This window comes from Trachypithecus francoisi, unplaced genomic scaffold (assembly GCF_009764315.1).
Source record: "Trachypithecus francoisi isolate TF-2019V2 unplaced genomic scaffold, Tfra_2.0 Lachesis_group5, whole genome shotgun sequence".
NCBI lineage: Eukaryota > Metazoa > Chordata > Mammalia > Primates > Cercopithecidae > Trachypithecus > Trachypithecus francoisi.
The window spans coordinates 139,355,969-139,378,647 of record NW_022681470.1 but is presented as its reverse complement, the minus strand read 5'-3'; the positions used below and the strand labels follow the sequence as shown (position 1 = coordinate 139,378,647).

The 22,679-nt window shown below is 55.1% G+C and overlaps 2 protein-coding genes and 1 non-coding gene across 6 annotated transcripts; 1 reads left to right on the top strand and 2 right to left on the bottom strand.

The window, feature by feature from the left end:
- Positions 1 to 229: 229 nt before the first annotated feature.
- On the top strand, positions 230 to 10,481 carry ATG4D (autophagy related 4D cysteine peptidase). Of its 2 annotated transcripts, none has more exons than XM_033199832.1 (10): positions 230 to 660; positions 1,139 to 1,222; positions 1,307 to 1,480; positions 3,163 to 3,439; positions 3,513 to 3,577; positions 5,214 to 5,344; positions 8,978 to 9,056; positions 9,127 to 9,203; positions 9,288 to 9,407; positions 9,962 to 10,481. In XM_033199832.1, exons 1-10 carry the CDS (start codon positions 426 to 428, stop codon positions 10,142 to 10,144), a joined length of 1,425 nt encoding a protein of 474 aa, XP_033055723.1. In that variant the 5' UTR covers positions 230 to 425; the 3' UTR covers positions 10,145 to 10,481. The 2 variants fall into 2 exon arrangements, with proteins under 2 accessions (XP_033055723.1, XP_033055724.1); XM_033199833.1 differs by having other exon boundaries at positions 1,065 to 1,222; positions 9,962 to 10,236.
- On the bottom strand, positions 8,126 to 8,187 carry LOC117077013. Its single transcript, XR_004434611.1, has one exon. It is a non-coding gene; the product is annotated as a U7 small nuclear RNA (small nuclear RNA).
- Positions 10,155 to 22,499, bottom strand: KRI1 (KRI1 homolog). 3 transcript variants are annotated; one of them, XM_033199829.1, is made up of 19 exons: positions 22,351 to 22,499; positions 22,164 to 22,237; positions 21,376 to 21,481; positions 19,432 to 19,540; positions 18,484 to 18,538; positions 18,360 to 18,409; positions 17,867 to 17,963; positions 17,702 to 17,779; positions 17,028 to 17,143; positions 16,526 to 16,652; positions 16,331 to 16,426; positions 16,075 to 16,245; positions 15,183 to 15,258; positions 14,991 to 15,079; positions 14,791 to 14,914; positions 14,574 to 14,704; positions 12,345 to 12,409; positions 12,148 to 12,246; positions 10,155 to 11,349 (listed from the first exon to the last, which is right to left on the bottom strand). In XM_033199829.1, exons 1-19 carry the CDS (start codon positions 22,460 to 22,462, stop codon positions 11,013 to 11,015), a joined length of 2,112 nt encoding a protein of 703 aa, XP_033055720.1. In that variant the 5' UTR covers positions 22,463 to 22,499; the 3' UTR covers positions 10,155 to 11,012. The 3 variants fall into 3 exon arrangements, with proteins under 3 accessions (XP_033055720.1, XP_033055721.1, XP_033055722.1); XM_033199830.1 differs by having other exon boundaries at positions 16,526 to 16,653; positions 17,032 to 17,143; XM_033199831.1 differs by lacking the exons at positions 21,376 to 21,481; positions 22,164 to 22,237; positions 22,351 to 22,499 and adding an exon at positions 19,691 to 19,852.
- Between the last annotated feature and the right edge of the window lie 180 nt (positions 22,500 to 22,679).

Genomic DNA, 22,679 nt, shown 5'->3' with positions numbered 1-22,679 from the left:
GGGCCAGGGGCGGGGGCTCCCCAGCTCTGCTGCCTCTGATAAGGGCCTGAAGGGACTGTCGCACTCCTGGCGGTGTGATAAGGCGGGCGTGGGGAGGCTGTGGGGAGGCGTCGGGGTTTGAGGTCCGCGCCTGCCGAACCAGGATCGGGGCAGGAAAGGCGGCTGGGGCGGGGAGAGGGCGGGGAGAGGGCGGGGAGGGGCGGGCCGTCTGGCTTGGCCACGCCCACCGTCATCCGGGGTCCTGGCCCGCTAAGATGGCGATGGCTACGGGAGCTGAAGTGGCGGCTGCTGCCGGGCCCGGGACCCTGGGGACGGGGGCCGAGTAGCGCCTTCCCAGGGCCCCGTGAACCGGCCGCGGGTCGCCCTTGGGGGGCAGCGACCACAGGCCACCACCCGGGCCCTCGGTCCGCCCTCCCGGCGCGTCCATGAACTCAGTGTCGCCGGCCGCCGCGCAGTACCGGAGCAGCAGCCCGGAGGACGCGCGCCGCCGGCCCGAGGCCCGCAGGCTGCGGGGTCCCCGAGGCCCAGACCCCAATGGTCTGGGGCCCTCCGGAGCCAGCGGCATCGCTCTTGGCTCTCCCGGGGCTGGCCCGAGTGAGCCGGACGAAGTGGACAAGTTCAAGGCCAAGTTCCTGACAGCCTGGAACAACGTCAAGTACGGTGAGGAAGGGGCCCGGAGATCGTGGAGGTATCGGGGACCTTTGAGGAAAACCAGATCCCGATCCTGCCAGTTATCCCACCCTTGTTCCCATCCTGAGTCACCTGTGGGTCCCCTCCCTGCCCTGCCCAGGGTGGACCTGTGGCAGGTCCAATAGACAGTGTTTTCAAGCTCCGCCCATTCCCCTGTGTGACCTTGGGCAAGATCCTTTCATTCTTGGCGCCTCAGTTTTTGCCCCTCTCTGTAAAATGGGTACAATAATCAGAACTGCCTTCCTTTATCCTGAATTGATGGTGGACACTCCTGTAAGTGTCACTGGGGGCCCCACCTCCGACTTAGAGGGCTGTTGCACGGAGTCCCCAGAGCCACCCCGGAGATAGGAACTAGGATCGTGCCCATTTCACAGATGGGGGAATGGAAGCGCTGTTGCTGTCATGCAAGTGCTTCATCTCGCTGGGCGCTGCCCCTACGTCTCCCCAGGTTGGGCGGTTAAAAGCCGGACCAGCTTTAGCAAGATCTCCAGCATCCACCTCTGTGGCCGCCGCTACCGTTTCGAGGGCGAAGGTGAGCTGGTGGTTGGGACCTGGGTTGGGGGAGGCCTCTCTGCCCGAGTGTCCCTGGTGGCAGCTGACAGACCCGCTCTTGTAGGTGACATACAGCGTTTCCAGCGGGACTTTGTGTCCCGCCTGTGGCTCACTTACCGCCGGGACTTCCCACCCCTTCCTGGGGGCTGCCTGACCTCGGACTGTGGCTGGGGATGCATGTTACGCAGTGGCCAGATGATGCTGGCACAGGGCCTGCTGCTACATTTCCTGCCCAGAGGTGAGCCATGGCAGGGAAGGTGTGCACTCGGAGTACAGGGTCAACCGCCATATCAGCAGTATTAGAATTACTTGCAAACTAAGAGTTCAAAGTCACGTTAGAATTGTGTGTCAAGTAAATTTTGGAGAGATGAGAGTTGTTTATAAGAGTTTCAGCCGAAACGGCGGCTCATGCCTGTAATCCTAGCACTTTGGGAGGCTGAGGCGGGTGGATCCCTTGAGGTCAGAAGTTCAAGACCAGCCTGGCCAATATGATGAAACCCCATCTCTACTAAAAATACAAACATTAGCTGGTTGTGGTGGCTGGCGCCTGTAATCCCAGGAGGCTGAGGTGGGAGAATCGCTTGAACCCAGGAGGCAGAGGTTGCAGCGAGCCGAGATCGCGCCACTGCACTCCAGCCTGGGCAACAAAGGGAGACTCTGTGTTAAAAAAAAAAAAAAAAAAAAAAAGAGTTTCACCGGGCACGGTGGCTCATGCCTGTAATCCCAGCACTTTGGGAGGCTGAGGCGGGTGGATCATGAGGTCAGGAGTTCAAGACCAGCCTGGCCAAGATGGTGAAACCCCATCTCTACTAAAAACACAAAAATTAGCTGGGTGTGGTGGCGGGCACCTGTAATTTGGGAGGCTGAAGCACAGAATTGCTTGAACCAGGAAGGTGGAGGTTGCAGTGAGCCGAGATCCGTGCTACTGTACTCCAGCCTGGGCAGCAGAGCGAGACTCCATCTCAAAAAAAAAAAAAAAAAAAGTGTTTTGGCCGGACACTGTGGTGCATGCTTGTAATCCCAGCTACCTGGGAGGCTGAGGTGGGAAGATTGCTTGTGCCCAGGTGTTCAAGGCTGCAGTGAACTATGATCCTGCCACTGCACTCCAACCTAGGTGACAGAATGAGACTCCAACAACAATAACAGGTCGGGTGTGGTGGCTCATGCCTGTAAGCCCGGCACATTAGTAAGCTGAGGCAGGAGGATCGCTTGAGCACAGGCGTTTGACACAGCCTAGGCAACATGACAAGACTACTGTCTCTACAAAAAAATGTTAAAAATTAGCCAAGTGTGGTGGCATGTGCCTGTGATCCCAATGACTCAGGAGACTGAGGCGGGAAAATCTGTTGAGCTCAGAATTTAAAGGCCATAGTGAGCAGTGATCGTGCCACTGCACTCCAGTCTGGATGACAGTGAGATCTTGTCTTTATTTATTTATTTTATTTATTATTATTTTTATTTTTGAGACTGAGTCTTCCTCCATCATCCTGGATGAAGTGCAGTGGAGAGATCTTGGCTCACTGCAGCCTCTGCCTCCCAAGTTCAAGCAATTTTGCCTCAGCCTCCCGAGTAGCTGGGAGGTGCCTGCCACCATGCTTGGCTACCTTTTGTATTTTTTTTTTTTTATTAGAGAAGGGGTTTCACCATGTTCGCCAGGCTGGTCTTGAACTCCTGGCCTCAAGTGATCCGCCTGCCAAAGTGCTGGGATTACAGGCGTGAGCCACCATGTCTGGCTGAGATCCTGTCTTTAAGTAACAAAAAGTAAATAAATAAATAAGGATAAGTATAAGTTTCAGGAATATGTAAATTCTGTTGAATTACGGGGTTCAGGAGCATTCGCATTGTGTGCGGTGCATGTGTAGATGGGACCTCTGCCCCCGACACACTAGCACTGTTTGACTATGTGCTCCATTCCACCAGACTGGACATGGGCCGAGGGCACGGGCCTGGGCCCCCCTGAGCTGTCAGGGTCAGCCTCACCTAGCCAGTACCGTGGGCCTGCCCGCTGGATGCCCCCACGCTGGGCCCAGGGTGCCCCTGAGCTGGAGCAGGAACGCCGGCACCGGCAGATTGTGTCCTGGTTCGCCGACCACCCCCGGGCCCCCTTTGGCCTACACCGGCTGGTGGAGCTTGGGCAGAGCTCAGGCAAGAAGGCAGGTGACTGGTATGGGCCATCGCTGGTGGCACACATCCTCAGGTGAGGGCTGCTGCAGGGATCACGGGAGTTGCTGGGTACCAGCAGGCACTCAGGCCTTCCCTCCTGCCCCCAGGAAAGCCGTGGAGAGCTGCTCCGAGGTCACCCGCCTGGTGGTGTACGTTTCTCAGGACTGCACAGGTAAGGGGCTGGAGCCAAGATCACGGGGGTCCCACCCTGAGCCAGACTCTGCCTCACCCGATTCTTAGAGTTCATCTTCCTCAGAGGCTGGAACAAGTTCTGGGGCAGAGGGACACTGGGGAAGGATGCAAGGCCCATGCAGTAGGAGATAGTCCCTCTTCTCCATCTCTCCCTCTGGAACAAGAAACTTTAAGGGCTTCTCCTCGAGTGATAGAATAGAGACATAAGGGTAGGTATGGTGGCACACACTGTAGTCCCAGCTACTCAGGAGGCTGAGGTGGGAGGATTGCTTGAGCCCAGGAGTTCGAGGTTACAGTGAGCTGTGATTATGCCATTGCACTCCAGCCTGGGTGACAGAGTAGGATCCTGGCATAAAATTAAAAAAAAAAAAAAAAAAAAAGTGGCCCGGCACAGTGGCTCACACCTATAATCCCACCACTTTGGGATGCCAAGGCGGGTGGATCACCTGAGGTCAGGTCACTCTGTCACCCAGGCTTAAGTGCAGTGGCACGATCTCGGCTCACTGCAACCTCCGCCTCCCGGGTTCAAGCGATTCTCCTGCCTCAGCCTCCCGAGTAGCTGGAACTATAGGCACACACCACCATACCAGGCTAATTTTTTTATTTTTAATAGAGACAGGGTTTTACCATGTTGACAAGGCTGGTCTTGAACTCCTGACCTCAGGTGATCCGCCCACCTCAGCCTCCCAAAGTGCTGGGATTACAAGCTTGAGCCACTGTGCTGAGCCCCTGTAAAATTTTTTTTTTTATTTTTTTGGAGACAAGGTCTCACTCTATCACCCGGGCTAGAGTGTAGTGGCACAATCTTGACTCACTACAACCTCCACCTCCTGGGTTCAAGTGATTCTTCTGCCTCAGCCTCCTGAGTAGCTGGGACTACAGAAGCATGCCACCATGCCCGGCTAATTTCTTTTTTTTTTTTTTTTGTATTTTTAGTAAAGACGGGGTTTCACTATGTTAGCCAGAATGGTCTCGATCCCCTGACCTCGTGATCCACCTGCCTCGGCCTCCCAAAGTGCTGGGATTACAAGCATGAGCCACCATGCCCGGCCACTCCTGTAAATTTTTTATGCAAGATTGTAGGTGTTTGGGACAAGATTCGATTTTCAGAGAACCACATCTCCAAAACGGGTCTAATCTACTTCTCTAGGAGCACGAAATGGGCTTATGTAGCTGCAAGGCAGGGGGCAGGAGAATGGGCCCAAGTAAACGGGACTGGAGGAGGAGGGACACACCAGGATGTTTGGTTTAGGGGCCGAGTGCCCAGTGCTCCAGTTTCTGTATTGGCAAACCAAGGCTGGAGTCACTGAGGACCTGTCAGGCCTGGGGCTGGGGAGGAGCTTGAGAGAATAGTCTCTACCTCTTTCCACTGTATATACTTTTGGTCTACATCCCAGGGCCTCAGTTGCCCATTCTGTAAAATGGGGATGTCCACACCTGCCTGTAGGTCCTGGGATTTTCTGGGGGCGTTTGGGGGGCACTAGAACTATAATTAGTGATGACAGTGTTGCCCACTGAGAAATTGCAAGGGCGAGGTTGAGTCCCTGGGGTTAGAGGGCCACGCTCGGGCTTGAAGGGTGGCAAGAAGGTGACCTGTTGCCGTCCCGTCCCTCCAGTGTACAAGGCGGATGTAGCACGCCTGGTGGCCAGGCCAGACCCCACAGCCGAGTGGAAGTCTGTGGTCATCCTGGTGCCCGTGCGACTGGGTGGCGAGACTCTCAACCCCGTGTATGTGCCCTGTGTGAAGGTAGGTTCAGCTGAATTCTAGTACACCTCCACCTGGGAGCCCTCCAGACTTGTTTAGTTTAGGTTAGGGCTGCTGTTTTATGCAGCCCTCATCCTTCTCTTTTTTTTTTTTTTTGAGACGGAGTTTTGTTCTTGTTGCCCAGGCTGGAATGCAATAACATGATCTCAGCTCACTGCAACCTCCGCCTCCTGGGTTCAAGCGATTCTCTTGCCTCAGCCTCCCAAGTAGTTAGGATTACAGGCGTGCGCCACCACACCCACCTAATTTTGTACTTTTAGTAGAGACGGGGTTTCACCATTTTGGTCAGGCTGATCTTGAACTCCTGACCTCAGGTCATCTACCCTCCTCGGCCTCCCAAAGTGCTGGGATTACAGGCGTGAGCCACGGCACCAGCCATCCCTTTTCTTTTTTTTTTTTTTTTTTTTTTTTTTTTTTTTTTTTTTTAAGACGGAGTCTCGCTCTGTCGCCCAGGCTGGAGTGCAGTGGCGCAATCTCGGCTCACTGCAAGCTCCGCCTCCTGGGTTCCCGCCATTCTCCCGCCTCAGCCTCCGAGTAGCTGGGACTACAGGCGCCCGCCACCGCGCCCGGCTAGTTTTTTGTATTTTTAGTAGAGACGGGGTTTCACCGTGTTAGCCAGGAGGGTCTCGATCTCCTGACCTCGTGATCCACCCGCCTCGGCCTCCCAAAGTGCTGGGATTACAGGCTTGAGCCACCGCGCCCGGCCTTTTTTTTTTTTTTTTTTTTTTTTTTTGAGACAGAGTCTTGCTCTTTCGCCCAGGCTGGAGTGCAGTGGCACAATCTTGGCTCATTGCAACCTCCACCTCCTGAGTTCAAGCAATTCTCCTGCCTCAGTCTCCCAGGTAGCTGGGACTACAGGCACGTGCCACCATGCCCGGCTAACTTTTGTATTTTTAGTAGAGATGGGGTTTCGCCATGTTGGCCAGGCTGGTCTCAAACTCCTGACCTCAGGTGATCCACCTGCCTCAGCCTCCCAAAGTGCTGGGATTACAGGCATGAGCCCCCGCGCCTGGCCCATCCCTTCTTTTTTGATACTATGGAGCACCTGCTATGTGTGCTCCCCACTGTCCCGACTGCTGGGGGTTCAGAAGGGAACAAAACAGGCAGGAATTTGGAGTGTGCCTGCTAGGAGCAGACATTCTGATGGGAGGATGCTCAGCAGTGGCTCTGTAACCAAAGTGGCATCACCACTTGGAATGAAGCCAGGCACAGTGGCTCACACCTGTAATCCCAGCACTTTGGGAGACCGAGGCAGGAGGATCGTTTAAGACTAGCCTGGGCAACATAGTGAGACCCCCATCTCTACACAATTTTTTTTGAAAACAGAGTCTCGCTCTCTTGCCCATACTGGAATACAGTGGCACCATCTCAGCTTACTGCAACCGCCGCCTCCCAGGTTCAAGCAAGTCTCCTGCCTTAGCCTCCCAAGTAGCTGGGATTACAGGCGTGTGCCACCATGCCTGGCTAAATTTTGTATTTTTAGCAGAGATGGGGTTTCCCCATGTTGGCCAGGCTGGTCTCGAACTCCCGACCTCAGGTGATCCACACACCTCGGTCTCCCAAAGCGTTGGGATTACAGGCATGAGCCACCGCGCCCAGCCTCTACACAAAGTTAAAAAAACAGTAACCCAGTGAAGGGCAGATGAGGGTAGCAGCAGAGCCTAGGAAAGCCCCTCTGCAGCCACCAGGCAAATGAGGAGCCAGAGGAGAAGTGCTCCAGGGAAAAGGAACAACAAGACAGAGACCCTGAGGCTGGAAAGTCCCCTGTGTATTTGCCTCCAAATAAAAGCCAGTTTTCCCAGTGGCCCACGGAGCCCGGCACTATGTGTCCCCACCACCTTCTTGAGGTCATCTCCCACCTTGACCTCATATCCTTCTCCCACACTCTGCTCCAGCCACAGAGGCCTTCTCACCTATTTCAGACACTCCTGCCTCAGGGCCTTTGCACTTGCTGCCCCTGCTGCTTGGAGTGCTCTTTCAGCAGTGATGCAGGTGACTTCTTTTGTGTGCGTGTGTGTTTTTTTTGTTTTTTTTTTTTTTGAGACGGAGTCTCGCTCTGTCACTCAGACTGGAGTGCAGTGGCACAATCTCGGCTCACTGCAAGCTCTACCTCCTGCGTTCACACCATTCTCCTGCCTCAGCCTCCCAAGTAGCTGGGACTACAGGCGCCTGCCACCACTCCTGGCTCATTTTTGTATTTTTAGTAGAGATGGGGGTTTCACTGTGTTAACCAGGATGGTCTCAATCTCCTGACCTCGTGATCCTCCCGCCTCGGCCTCCCAAAGTGCTGGGATTACAGGCGTGAGCCACCGCGCCCGGCTCCTTTTGTATTTTTTATTAGTTATTTAAATATTTGTTCGTTTATTTTACTAACACTAACCATCAAAAGAAATCCTTCAGCTCTTTCCATCATCTCTCAGTAGGGCCTATCCTGACTCTCTTGTTTATTTATTTATGATTGATTGATTCAGAGTCTTTGTTAGCCAGGCTGGAGTGCAGTGGTACAGTCTCACCTCATTGCAGCCTTGACCTCCCGGGCTCAAGTGATCCTCTCACTTCAGCTCCTGAGTAGCTGGGACTACAGGTGCACATACCACCACTCTCAGCTCATTTTTTTTTTTTGTAGAGACAGGGTCACACCATGTTGCCCAGGCTGGTCTTGAACTCCTGGGCTCAAGTGATCCTCCTACTTCGGCCTCCCAAAATACTGAGCTTACAGACATGAGCCACTGCTTGGCTCCTGTTTTAAAATATTTTTGCATGGGAGGTTTTCCAGTGAGAACCAGAAAACCTATGAGACAAATTCTAAAAGAGTGATAATGTTTGACCTCCTTACTTAAAATCACAAGGCTCCCTTCCCTCTTTTATTCTTTTCCATATAGTTAGTCACCTCTAACACATGAGATACATCATATAATTGACTGGGCATCGTGGCCCACGCCTGTAATCCCAGCACTTTGGGAGGCCGAGGCAGGTGGATCACCTGAGGTCAGGAGTTCGAGACCAATCTGGCCAACATGGTGAAATTTCGTCTCTACTAAAAATACAAAAATTAGCTGGGCGTGGTGGTGGGTGCCTGTAATCCCAGCTACTCAGGAGGCTGAGGCAGGAGAACTGCTTGAACCCAGGAGGTGGAGGTTGCAGTGAGCCAAGATCGTGCTACCGCAATTCGGCCTGTAATCCCAGCACTTTGGGAGGCCAAGGCGGGCAGATCACCTGAGGTTAGGAGGAGTTCCAGACCACCCTGGCTAACATGGTGAAACCCCGTTTTTATTAAAAATGCAAAAAATTACCCGGGCGTGGTGGCAGGTGTCTATAATCCCAGCTACTTGAGAAGCTGAGGCAGGAGAACTTAGGAGGTGGAGGTTGCAGTGAGCCGATTGGGCCACTGCACTCCAGGGTGGGTAACAGAGTGAGACTCTGTCTCAAAAAAAAAAATCATGTAATCGTCTTCCTTGTTAGTCTCTCACACTAGGATGTCAGCTCCTGAGGGCAAGGGTTTTGTGGTCTTGATCACTGCTGCCCTCCAGAGGCTGGGTTTTCAACGGAGGAGGCGTTTGCTAAGCGTTTGTTGAGTGGCTGCCTGACAGCACCTGCCCACCCTCCTCCCTGCAGGAACTTCTGCGTTGCGAGCTGTGCCTGGGCATCATGGGCGGGAAACCGCGACACTCACTGTACTTCATTGGCTACCAAGGTAGGCCCACCCCCTCCTCACTCCCCCCCACGCCCCACCGCACCCCCACTCACACCTGCACCCCCTGCAGATGACTTCCTGCTGTACCTGGACCCTCACTACTGCCAGCCCACTGTGGATGTCAGTCAGGCTGACTTCCCCCTGGAGGTGAGTGGGAGCCCCAGTGTGTGGTTGGGGCCTTAGCGGGTGGGCGGCAGGGGCCTCTGAGCCTCCCTCATCTGTCTGCCCCAGTCCTTCCACTGCACTTCGCCCCGCAAGATGGCCTTCGCCAAGATGGACCCAAGCTGTACTGTGGGCTTCTATGCTGGAGACAGGAAGGAGTTTGAGACACTCTGCTCAGAGCTGACCAGGGTGAGCAAGAGGAAAGCTGGAGTAGGGTGAGGGGGTCAGTCGGGCAGGGCTGGGGGTGAAAGAGAAACAGAGGCCTCGAGTCCAATAGAGCTGGGGTGCTGTTTCCAGGCTGGGGGTCCACCCCTGAAAAGGTGGGAATGCCAAAGCCAACTGTTAGGTCAAGGCCGTCCTGCGAGTTGAGGGCGTCACCCCTTGGAGGCAGCTGTATCCAGGGGCTCAAGTGGTGGGAAATCTCTGTCTCTTGGCCCTGCTGTCCGACCAGGGCTCTACCCTTATGGGGGCAAGAGATGGCCACCAGCCCTTCTGGGCACCCACCCTCTGGTCACTGGAAGGGGAATGTGGGTTTTGCAGCAAAAATCCCATGACTGTCAGTCTCTGGCCAAGCTGGGTCACATGCTCATGGCTGAGCCAATCACTGGCCAGGGGATGGAGGGTGCTGATTGGCTGCCCTGTCTTGGAGAGGTGGTCCTGAGAAGCACCTGCTAAATAAACCTGGGCTAAGGAACATGGCTTGGCACTGTTTGTGGCTGAGCCTGTCTCCCTCCTCCCGCCAGGTCCTCAGCTCCTCCTCAGCCACGGAGCGGTACCCCATGTTCACCCTGGCCGAGGGCCATGCTCAGGACCACAGCCTGGATGACCTCTGCTCCCAGCTCTCCCAGCCCACACTCCGGCTCCCTCGTACAGGGCGGCTCCTCAGGGCCAAACGCCCCAGCTCTGAGGACTTTGTGTTTTTATAAAGGGAGGGGATGAGGGAAAAGATGCAACACTATTTATTTTTTTATTTATGTCATGTCGAGTGTGGGATCTCGAGCTCTGGTAGTGAGAACTTCCTGTTCTCAGCCCCTCAAGCCCAGCTGCAACCAGTCTGGGGCCATTCAGCCAGGGACAGAGCCCATGCACCTGTCTCCCACCAGCGGCGCCCTCCTGGCAGGGTAGGGAGGGAGGACCCCGGACACCCTCCTCAGGGCCTGACTCACGTACTGTAGTTTGCACTGGACGCCCGGGCCCTCCCTGTCCCAAAGCCCCCTTGGGGGAACTGTGGCTGCTGGGGGCCAATAAAGTTGTGTGACTTGATCGTGGCTGTGGCTGGGCGCAGCGTTCTAAGGGGATGTGGGGTCTGGGAGGTGTCTCGAGATGAGAGTTCCAAGTCACGGGAAGTTTAAGTCAGCCTCAGTTTCCACATCCATAAAATGGGACGACTTCCTTACCCGCAGCTACACGTGTTTAATTTTTTTTTTTTTTTTAAGAGACAGAGTCTTGCTTTGTCGCCCAGGCTGGAGTGCAGTGGTGCAATCATAGTTCACTGCAGCCTCAAATTCCTGGCCTTAAGTGATGATCTTCCTTCCCCAGCCTCCTGAATAGCTGGGACTACAGGCATGTGCCACCACATTTTGTAGAGATGGAGTCTCACTGTGTTGCCCAGGCTGGTCTCCAGTTCCTGGGCTCAAGCAATCCTTTCACCTCAGCCTCCCAAAGTGCTGGGATTACAGGCGTTCCTGGCCACAGATGAGAGGTTCCCTGCAGCAGATGGTACTTGTGGGTGCGAGACCTGTCCAGGGCTTGATTTGAGGGGAGGAGCCTGAGGCCCCTGCCTGCTCCCAGTGCTCAGGAGCTGTTCTTGGGCCCCTGCTTCCTCCGCTGCCGGCCCAGCTGGCGGAAGTACAGCCGTTTGGGGTTGAGGCCAAAGGCCTGCAGTCTCTGGCGGCTGAACTCGCGTCCACCAAGCATCACAGTGGGACCCAGCAGCCGTGCCTTCTTGGCCCTCCTCTGCCTCTGGGGGGCTGGCTTCTTGTGGAGTGATACAGGGGCCTCCTCTTCCTGTGCTGGGGGACTCTCCGGCCGGGGCCGCTTCCCGCCAGCCCCATCAAGCACTGGCAGCTGCCTCTGTGGGCCGGCTTCGTCTCTCTGTGGCTTCCCTGTGGCTTCCGCGGGCGTCTCTGCCCTGAGGGAGAAAAGTCAGGGCTCAGCCCAGGCCTGTCAAGATCAGGCCCATTCCTGAGCACGCATGCCCCATTTTACAGGCAAGGAACAGAGGGGCATAGTGAAGCAGCCGTGCAGCGACCGAGGGCCTGCCTGGGATTCAAACCTGGGTCTTAGGCCACAGCCAGGACTTCTCTACGGAACCCAAAGGCTAGATTGTGAGGCTGAGGATTCTGGTATTTGTGCCTGGGCCTGCCCTAAACTAGTCACATCAATTAACTCATTTTAGCTTTTTTTTCCTTAGAGACAGGGTCTTGCTCTGTCACCCAGGCTGGAGTGCAGTGGCGTTACCATAGCTCACTGCAGCCGCCAACTCCTAGGCTCAAGCAGTCTTCTGCTTGAGTCTCCCAAAGTGCTGGGATTATAGATTGGAGCACAACCTGGCCTCATTTTAGCTTTAAATAAACTGTGCTTCTATCACCCCTGCCTTCTAGACTGGGTGAAAGCAATCTTAATAACAGCTAAGACCTATGGGGCATTTACCATATCTTAATAATTTTACGAGAATTAACTCATTTCATCCTCGGCAACCTGATAAGGCAGAACCGTCTCTATCTCCATCTTATGAGAAAGAGGCCCAGAGAGGGGTAGCGACTTGCCCAAGGTCACACAATGATGGTGCCCATGTAGGATTCTAGCGCAGGTCTCAGAGCGGGGGCGCTGCATTCCCAAAGTCATGTAACAAGAGGCTGACAGAGCCAAGACTCAAGCCTGGGCCTGGCTGGCTCCCACCCACGCTTCCCCAGCCAGCACTGCTTACTCTTCTCGGCAGAGTGACTTGAAGACCTGCCGCTTTTTCCATGAGTTCTGGGCCTTCTGGCTGTATGCCCGCTTGTCCTGCAGCTCCTCCTGCTCTGACCTGCAGTCAGATGCCCCTCCCTGTGTTAGGCGCTCTGGGAAGTACCCGGGGCTGCCCGCGCTGCCCTCAGCACACCTGGCCCCGCCCCGCCCCATCACCTGTACATGCAGGTCTTCTTCAGGGAGCACCACCGGTTCAGCTCCTTATCGTCAGCAGCAAGGATCTGCGTGGGAAGGGAGAGTGGGGACCTGCTGTGATATTCCCCAGGCGGGGTCTTCCCTGAGCCTAAGTCACGTCATTAGTCAAAACGGTAATGCTGCTACCACCCAGCAGGGCTGCCATGATGGCCAGAGACAGCTGATCTCTACAGAGGCCAATGTTTTTTGTAGAGGTCAGCAGATGGGGTAACCGAGGCTCAGAGAACAGATCCTTGCCCTAGGCCACGTGGCTGGGAAGTTGGCTGAATTGATTCCAGTTTGAGCTGTCACCCATACCCAGCCATGGCCTCAGAACGGGCAGGGGTCGCTGCCAACCCCCAGGCTTCCTAGTTACATATGAGGCTGTCATTCCCAGCCTCCAGGCCTGTTTCCAAACCTACTGGAAGGGCATCAGAAAGAGGAAGTGAGTGAATGCCGATGGTATAAGCTCAGTACACATCAGCTATTTTTACTGACCATGAAAACGGTCACGCACCTTCAGTTGTCATCAGTCAGGGATAGTAGGTGCCCGCAGCCTGGCAGTGCCACACACTTTGGTCTCATTTCTGTTCCTTCCATAGTCACCAAAGTTGGGGTGTTATCAATTACTGTCTCATTTTACAGATGGGGAGTTGAGGCACAGATGGGGGAATCACTTGTCCAAAGACACAGCTGGTGAGTAGCCAAGCCAGGGATTGAACCCACCTGGGCCCTCTGGTTCCAGAGGACACCAAGTCTTTTGTTGAGACAGGGTCTCACTATGTCGCCTAGGCTGGAGTGCAGTGGCAGACTCACAGCTCACAGCAGCCTCAACCTCCTGGACTCAAGCAACCTTCCTGCCTCAGCCTCCCATGTTGCCCAGGTTAGTCTCAGAACTACTGGGCTCAAGTGATCCTCCCGCCTCAGCCTCCCAGAGTACTGGGATTACAGGTGTGAGCGAGTGTGCCCAGCCCTGCTACCAAGTCTTACCAGCCAGACTGCTGCTGATACATACTGACAGGAATAAAAGTAATATTGGCTAGGCCTGGTGGCTCACACCTGTATTCCCAGCACTTTGGGAGGCTGAGGCAGGCAGATCACATGAGGCCAGGAATTCGGGATCAGTCTGGCCAATATGGTAAAACTCGTCTGTACTAAAAATACAAAAAGTAATTGGGCATGATGGCACACGCCTGTAGTTCCAGCTACTTGGGGAGGCTGAGGCAGGAGAATCATTTGAACCTGGGAGGCGGACTCCGCAGTGAGCTGAGTTTGCACCACTGCATGCCAGCCTGGGCAACAGAGCAAGACACTGTCTCAATCAACCAATCGATCAAAAAACAAATATAAAAAGTAATATTGGCTGGGTGTGGTGGCTGACACGCAGAATCCCAGCACTTTGGGAGGCCAAAGCAGGAAGCTTGTTTAAGCCCAGGGAGTTCAAGACCAGCCTGCACAACATGGTAAAACATCATCTATACAAAAAATATTTTTCTTAATTAAAAAATAATTAATTGGGCATGGTGGCACATGCCTGTAGTCCCAGCTACTTGGGGGGCTGATGTGGGAGGATCGCTTCAGCCCAGGAGGTTGGCACCACTGCACTCCAGCCTGGGTGACAGAGCGAGACTATGTCTCAAAAAAAAGAAGTAATATTTACGGGGCGTGCCACAGCGAGGCACTGTTTTAAGCCCCCACCTTGTAGGAGGTAGTAATATTACTTTTGAGGCAAGGTAATGTTATTAGTACTGTCATTAGGGCTATTAGCATTTCTTTTCTTTTTTTTTTTTTTTTTTTTTGAGATAGAGTTTTGCTCTGTCACCCAGGCTGGAGTGCAGTGGTGCAATCTCGGCTCACTGCAACCTCTGCCTCCTGAGTTCAAGCGATTCTCCTGCCTCAGCCTCCCAAGTAGCTGCGACTACAGGCGCCTGCCACCATGCTTGGCTAATTTTTTTGTATTTTCAGTAGAGACGAAGTTTCACCATGTTGGCCAGGCTGGTCTCGAACTCCTGACCTCAGGTGATTCACCTGTCCTGGCCTCCCAAAGACGTGAGCCACCACACCCAGCCGAATATTATCATTTTCAAGATGAAGAAAGAGACTGCCACGTGTGGCATTTCTGAGCAACAGAGATGGGGTCAGGGCCAGCTCTCTACCCCTCCGGCATACCAGGTGCCCTCTGCAGTGTCTCTGCCTGCCCAGGGCCCCTACCTCCTCAGTGCTGAGGCCAAAGTCGCAGGGCACCACGGTGCGGTACTTGAAGCGACAGGGCAGGTCATCGATGATGTCCTCGTAGTCCAGCCGGTAATACTCATCCAGGTACTCCTCGAACGTCTTGTTCCCTGCTCGAGACAGAGCCAGGCTGCCGGGCTGTGCCAGGTCCCGTGGAGCCCCCTGCCCACCCACGGCCTGCCCACCTGGGCCTCACCGGGTTCGAACACAGGCTTCTCCTGCCCCACGGCCGTGGCGAAGGGCGACTTGCGCTTCTTCTTGCCCGTCGAGGGGGCTTCACGCTTTTTTCGCAGCTGGCTGGGGTCGTAGTCAGCATCCATCTGCCAGGAGGCACAGGTCAGATCCCACCAGCCCTCCGTCAGGGCCCCTGGGACTCCCCCAACCCGTGACACCTACGTTGAAGTTGGGGTCCTCACAGTGTAGCTCCTGCTGGCTCCAGTCTCCCTCCTGCTCAGGCCCGTCCCACGTGTCCCAGTTCCAGTCATCTGGATGCAGAGAGAACAGACAGGTGGGGCCAGTGTGGGACCTTGGGCTTTAGGCCCAGTCCCCAGTCCCCAATCCCCAGCCCAGTGCCTCAGCTGATCTCGCCTTCAAGCCCTTCCTCTTCCTCAAATTGCGGCTTCTCCTCCTCCACGGCCCCGTAGTACTCGTCCCCAAAGCACTTCTGCAGGGTCAGGGCTGGGGGTTACCAGGGCCCACTCGAGACGGAGGAGCTGAACCCCCACGATGCCAGTGAGCCCCTCTGTGGCAGCTTTATTCCTGCAGCTCGTGGGACTCCCCAGAGCCCTCCCAGGACCTAGCTCCTGAGGTCAGGGAACCCTGCATGTCCAGGACCTTCCGCCAACTGCCCTGCTCTCTACCCTGTGATGTACTGGCTGCCATTCAGTTCCACACATCCACAGTCTGCCTTCCTACAGGCCTTTGCCCCTGCGGTGCCCAACACCTGGTGTACTACTCAGGTCCCGGGTCTTTTTTTTTTTTTTTGAGACAGAATTTCGCTCTTGTTGCCCAGGCTGGAGTGCAATGGCACTATCTTGGCTCACCGCAAACCCCTGCCTCTTGGTTTCAAACAATTCTCCTGCCTCAGCCTCCGGAGTAGCTGGGATTACAGGCACGTGCCACCACACCCGGCTAAGGTCTTTTTTTTTTGAGACGGCGTCTCACCCAGTAGCCCAGGCTGGAGTACAATGGTGCTATCTTGGCTCACTACAACCCCCACCTCCCAGGTTCAAGCAATTCTCTGCCTCAGGCTCCCGAGTAGCTAGGATTAAACGCGCCCGCCACCATACCCCGGCTAATTTTTTATCTTATAGAGATGAGGATTCTCCATGTTGGCCAGGATGGTCTCTATCTCCTGACCTTGTGATCCGCCTGCCTTAGCCTCTCAAAGTGCTGGGATTACAGGCGTGAGCCACCGTGCCCAGTGAGAGCCACGTTTGTGTGAGCTCAGTGTCATGGTGGGCCGGGATGAAGGCCGCACCTGCATGAGCTGGTCGTGCTGGGCAGGGTCAAAGTCGTCTTCAAGGTCCCCCTCCTCGAGGCCCAGCGTCTCATTGCCTGTGACTTTCCGCAGCTTCTCCAGCTTGGCCAGAATCTCCTTCCTCTTCAGGTTCTTCAGCTGCTTGAGCTCTTCCTGCTTCTTTGCTTTCTCCTGAAGGCCCAGGCAGAGGGAGGGAGGACATGGGCTTTCCTGCAGGGCTGGGGGGTCCTCCGCAGCTGGCGGCCCCCACACTCACCCTCTTCTTTCGCTCCCGAGTCTCCTCCCTCTTCTCCTTCCTGCGCTCATCCTTACGGCGCACGGAGGACGCGATGCTGCGTGGGTAGGTCTTGACCTAGGGACAAGCAGAAAAGCCCAGAAGGCCGCAGGGATGGTGTGGAGTTCCCTGGGCCTGGACCCCGGGGCCGAGTCCTCCCCAGCCCCAGCCACACACCGATGCTGAGTCCGGCTCCTCGAAACGAAAATTGTACTTCTGTTCGAAGTCCTCCTGTTTCTTCAGAAACAGCTCCCCCTCGTCTGAGGAGTCGTCCACAGCCAGCTGGACTGGGGGGCCGGGGACCCTGAGGAACAAGATGTGGTGACGCCGGGGACCAGCCAAGCCAGGTCGAGCCCCCCTTTCCTGCACGCCTGGGTACGAAGCGTACGAACTCATTTAATCCTCGCAAGAACCCTACAAGGTGCACGCTGCTATTGTCCTCATTTGACAGATGGGGAAACTGAGGCATGGAAGTCTCAAAGCAGAACCAGGATTTGTGGCAGTGCCACCTGGCTCCAGAGCCTACACTCTGTGGCCCTGCCTTGCAGAAGACTAACTCTGCCACCCTCTGTGAAAAAAAATACACACACAGTGCCCTCTGCCTCCTGGCCAGTGCCACCTGGGGATACGTCAGGAAGCGCACCCAAAATCTAGGCCCTGGGGAGAGGCAGTGGCTCACCCCTCCTCCTCCTCCTCCTCTTCCTCCTCCTCGTAGCGTTTGTTGAGGATGTAATCCCGCAGAAACCGCTCCCCTTCATCCAACTCAGGATCGTTCCAGTATTCCTTGAGATGGGTCTGGGGGTGACAGGAGACAGGACTCTGGTCAATGGGGGACAGGGAAGGAGGGCAGGCGTGGGCACCACGTGACCCTCACAGCCAGCCTCTGGAGTAGGTGACATTAGCCCCATTTTGGTTTTTTATTTTTTTTATTTCAAGACAGGGTCTTGCTCTGCCGTCCAGGTGAGAGTACAGTGGTGTGATCATAGCTCACTGCAGACTCAACCTCCCGGGCTCACAAGATCCTCCCACCTTAGCCTCCCAAGTATCTGAGACTACAGGCGCGTGCCACCATGCCTGGCTAATTTTTTCATTTTTTTGTAGAGTGGTTTTGCTGTTGTTGCCTAGGCTGGTCTCAAACTCCTGGCCTCAAGCAATCCTTCTGCCTTGATTTCCCAAAGCACTGGGATTACAGGTGTGAACCACGGCGCCCAGCCTATCCCCATTTAAAGAGATGTAGGAGCTGAGGCCCAGAGATGTGCACATCCCATCTTCAGAGGGTTACTTTCTGTAAATAGGTTGGACGGATGCAGAACACACGATCTACTCCATCAGCAACCATGCGTGAGAACTCACCAGTTCCTTCAGGGACTCTGGGTTCCGAATCTCTTTCTGTCCCTTCAGCCACTCGATGTAGTCGGCCTCCTCCTGGGCCTGGGGGAAAGCTAGCACTGAGCATCTGCAGATGCCCAACCACCTGCTGCCCTGTCCCCAGCAGTCCAGTCAGGCCCTGGTACCCACCTTCTCCTGCCTGGTTTTGGCACGTTTCTGCAGCAAACTGGAGCCACCCTCCCCAGCGCTGTCCTCGTCTTCACTGTCCTCCACAAATGCCCGGAAGCTGCCCACGAGAGAAAACAAGCCTCAGGACAGGCAGGCTGGCCCCTGTCTGGTGCCCCAACATTTATTTTGTAGAGCTGTGGTCTCACTATGTTGCCCAGGCTGGTCTTGAACTCCTGGGCTAAAGTGATCCTCCCTCCTCTGCCTCCCAAAGCCCTGGGATTACAGGCGTGAGCCACCTCACTGGGCCGGCTGCCCCAAAATTAATCCCATGTACTAAGCCCTGAGCTCTCCTGTCAACAAGCTCAGAGCAGTGCTGTGATGTTATTAACCCCGTTTAACTGATGAGGAAACTGAGGTACATAGAAAGTGACAGAGCTCAATTTGAACCCATCCCTATCCAACCCCTGAGCCTCAACTTTCCTCCATTGGGCCATTCCCACCCCCCCAGCCTCACCTTTCCTTGAGCTGTTTCTGTTCCTCCACATAACTTTGCGACGATGTCTCCTGCAGAGAGGGGCAAAGGTCTCAGGCCAGCCCCGGGCTCCTCAGCCCCCCAAACCAGCCTCCACCCCACCCACCTGGAGTCTATGATTGGAAGTCTCCCCGTCTGAGTTATCCTCGTCGACATATTTGCTGTAAAGGAAAAGTGGGGTCTTCAGAATGTATCTTCCAGGGCCCAGCTGTCCCCACGCCCATGTGGAGCGGCTATTCCAAGCAACAGCTGGCGGGGGTCATCGGAGGGCTATGGAATCACTGAGGCCCCGGCTCTCAGGGGTACCTGCGATTCGGGTGGGTTTCCAGCCTTTTTTTTTTTTTTTTTTAATATTTTCTTTTCCAATCATGGGTGACAGCATTTCTTTTTTGGAGCCAGAGTCTTGCGCTGTCCCCCAGGCTGGAGTGCAGTGGCATGATCTCGGTTCACTGCAACCTCCACCTCCCAGATTCAAGCGGTTCTCCTGCCTCAGCCTCCCCAAGTAGCTGGGACTACAGGCTCCCGCCACCACATCTGGCTAATTTTTATATTTTTAGTAGAGACAGGCTTTTGCCATGTTGGCCAGGCTGGTCTCAAACTCCTGACTTCAGGTGATCTGCCCGCCTCAGCCTCCCAAGGTGCTGGTATTATAGGCATAAGCCACCATGCCTGGCCTTTTTTCTTTTTGAGACAGGGTTTTATTCTGTTGCCCAGGCTGGAGTGTAGTGGCCTGATCATAGCTCACTGCAGCCTCCATCTCCTGGGCTCAATCCTCCCGCCTCAGCCTCCTGAGTAGCTGGGACTACAGGTACACATCATCACGCCCAGCTAATTTTTAATTTTTTTGTAGAGGCGGGGTATGTTGCCCAGGCTGATCTCAAACTTCTGTCCTCAAGCGATCCTATTGCCTCAGCCTACCAGAGTGCTGGGATTATGGGCATGAACCACCATGCCCAGCCCAAGTTGCCAGCTTTTTTCCTCTCCTGCCCCTAAGACCCCCATAGACCTGACAGGGCTGGGAACCAGCGGGTGGGGATGTAGGCCTTCTCCATACCCTGCCTTCTCCAAGATAACCTTCCTCTCGTAGTCCTTCAGGTACATGGGCCGCACTTTCTTCTGCTTCTCCAAGGCTGCTGGCTCCTCCTCGCTGTCCGATGACGATGCTGTGAACCCACCAAAAGACACCTGCCATCACCCACAACCCCCTTCTTTCCCCTGGCAGAGAATCCCACAGGGCAGGGCCAGGATTAGACAAAGGATTCAAATCCTGAATCCACCAATTCCCAGCTGTCTAAGAGTATTGTGCTTCTCACCATCTGGTGGGGTTGGGGTCATTCAGTCCGCAATTCCTGCTTTGATTCTGCCCGCATCGGACTCCCAAAGTGCTGGGATTACAGGCATAAGCCACTGCGCCCAGCCATTATTATTATTTTTTGAGACAGAGTCTCGCTCTGTTGCCCAGTGCATGATGTGATGTCGGCTCACTGCAACCTCCGCCTCCCAGGTTCAAGCGATTCCCCTGCCTCAGCCTCCTGAGTAGCTGGGATTACAGGTGTGCACCACCATGCCCAGCTACTTTTTGTATTTTTAGTAGAGATGGGGTTTCACCATGTTGGCCAGGCTGGTCTCGAATTCCTGACCTCAAGTGATCCTCCTGCCTCAACCTCCCAAAGTGCTAGGATTACAGGCATGAGCCACCATGCCCAGCCTGATTAATTATTATAATTAATTTTTTTTGAGAGTTGGGGTCTTACTCTTGCTCAGGCTGGAGTGCAGTGTAAATATCCTAGCCCACTGCTCACTGCAGCCTCGAACTCATGGGCTTAAGCAATCCTCCCACCTCATCCTCCCGAATACCTGGGACTATAGGCACATATAACCAGCATGCTCAGCTGAGTTCTGAATCTTTTGTAGAGATGGGGTCTTGCCGCCAGGTGCAGTGGCTCATGCCTGTAATCCCAGCAGTTTGGGAGGCCAAGGCGGGTGGATTACCTGAGGTCAGGAGTTCAAGACCAGCCTGGCTAACATGGTGAAACCCCGTTTCTACTAAAAATATAAAAAAGTAGCTGGGCGTGGTGGCATGCACCCATAATCCCAGCTACTCAGGAGGCTGAGGCAGGAGAATCGCTTGAACCCCAGAGGCAGAAGTTGCAGTGAGCCCAAATCGTGCCATTGCACTCCAGCTTGGGCAACAAGAGCAAAACTCTGCCTCAAAAAAAAAAAAAAAAAAAAAAGCTAGGCACAGTGGCTCACGCTTGTAATCACAGCACTTGTAATCACACGCTTGTAATCACGCCCACTTTGAGGTGGGCGGATCACCTGAGGTCAGGAGTTCGAGACCAGCCTGGCCAACATGGAGAACCCCTGTCTCTACTAAAAATACAAAATTAGCTGGGCGTGGTGGCACATGCCTGTAATCCTAGCTACTCAGGAGGCTGAGGCAGGAGAATTGCTTGAACTTGGGAGGCGGAGGTTGCAGTGAGCCGAGATCGCGCCTTTGCAGCCCAGCCTGGGCAACAAGAGTGAAACTCCGTTTCAAAAAAATAAAAAAAGAGATGGGGTCTTGCTATGTCACCCAAACTGGTCTCAAATTCCTGGCCTCAACTGACCCTCCTACCTCAGCCTCCCAAAGTGCTGGGATTAGATGCTTGAACCACCTGCCCAGCCTGGTGGAGTTGAAATCATTCAGTCAGCAGTTCCTAAATTGAACAGTGTCAAGAACACAGTCATTAACCCCACCACCAAGTAATAACCTAGGCTCTGCTAAGGACTTGTGACTTGTGAAGCAATTCATTCAACAGTCAAAACAGATGAATTGTGTAAACTGGGTAAATCCTAATCTATCCTTAAAACAGCCCTGAGGAGCGATGCTACCGTTAGATATACTTTACAGACAGGAAAAGAGGCTCAGAGAAGTCACTTCTCTGAATCCATTCAGGAAAGGACCCCGGATTCCGTTCCTGAGGAAGGAGAGGCTTAGACAGGAGTGGCCCCTGACCTGTTCTGTTATAGAAGGTGGCATCTTTCTGATAAATGCGGGGGTCCTTCTTCTTCAACAAGGAGAGCGTTTTGTAAAAGTCTCGCTCCTGCTGGGGGTCAAATTCCTAGGGCAGGAAAAGGGTTGGGGATAGGTTTCAGAAGGGAGGTAATAAGAGCCCTGGCACCAGCACGTGAGCTCAGCGTAGGGATTAGGATGGAGGGAGCGGGGATCTGGCTGGGGAAGAGAGGCAAGCGGTCAAACAGCAGGAGAGAGAGGGGCCCTCTTGGGGTGGGCAGGGGCAGGCCACAGGTAGATACAGGATATGGGTAGAGGAAAGTGAGGGGCAAGGAGAAGGTAATTCCTGGGGAAGACAAGGACTTGACAAGGGGCAGGTGGGCCGAGGGCACAAGGGAGACAGCGGGGAGGGGCTGGGCCAGGCCGTACAGTGGGGCCAAGATCAGGGCTGCTGTGAGAAGTTGGGCGCCCCACGTGGCGCAAGGAGTACACTAAAAAATGGCTAGACTCTTGAGGATGAAAGGGGAAAGGGGGGTTCTTGGGGGACAGAGTCGCCCCACACATCGGAGTGGACAGGTGGATGTTGGCAGAGGGGGAGAAAATAAGGGGGATTTGGCTCTCCTGGGGAGAGGGAGGGCGCTGTCTGTCCCTCATGGGATGGGGAACGGGGGATGGACGCTCCCGCAGGGCGCTCTGGGGTTGGGGGTTGCCCCCCTGTCTACATCGGGGTCGGAGTGCAGTGGGGGGGCTTGGACGCCTCAGCACGTCCAGGACGGGGCGCGGACGCGCACCACGCGCTCGTCGCTGGAGTCCGACTCGGAGCTGGAGTCGCTGCCGCTGTCCCGGTCCCCGTAGCGATCCTTCACTGCGGGACACAGATGGGACGCCCTCCAGGTCAGCCGGCGGGACCAGCTCGACTCCCCACTTCCCAACTGCCCATCGCGCGCAGGCTCCCGCGCGCATGCGCCCCGGACTCACGCCGCTGCAGTTCCTCGCGCTCCCGGTAGCGGTTGTACCGCGCGGCAAACGCCGTGTTCACCCGCAGCTGCGACGACCCGCGCGGTTCCGGCATGGCGGCTCGGTGGCCCATTGCGCACGCGCATTGAGGACGCCCTGGACGGGGCGGGGCCGCCCTCGGTCCCGCCCATATCCACTTTCAAAAGAGGTGGACCGCGCCTAACCCCGCCCCTTGCTTTTCCGGGATCCCCTTCGCCTCATGACCGCAGTCACCGCCCACCGCTACGCCCCTGCGGGGAAGGCCGCGGCCACCGCCCACCCGCCCCACCCCCTGTGCTCCGGGCACCCAG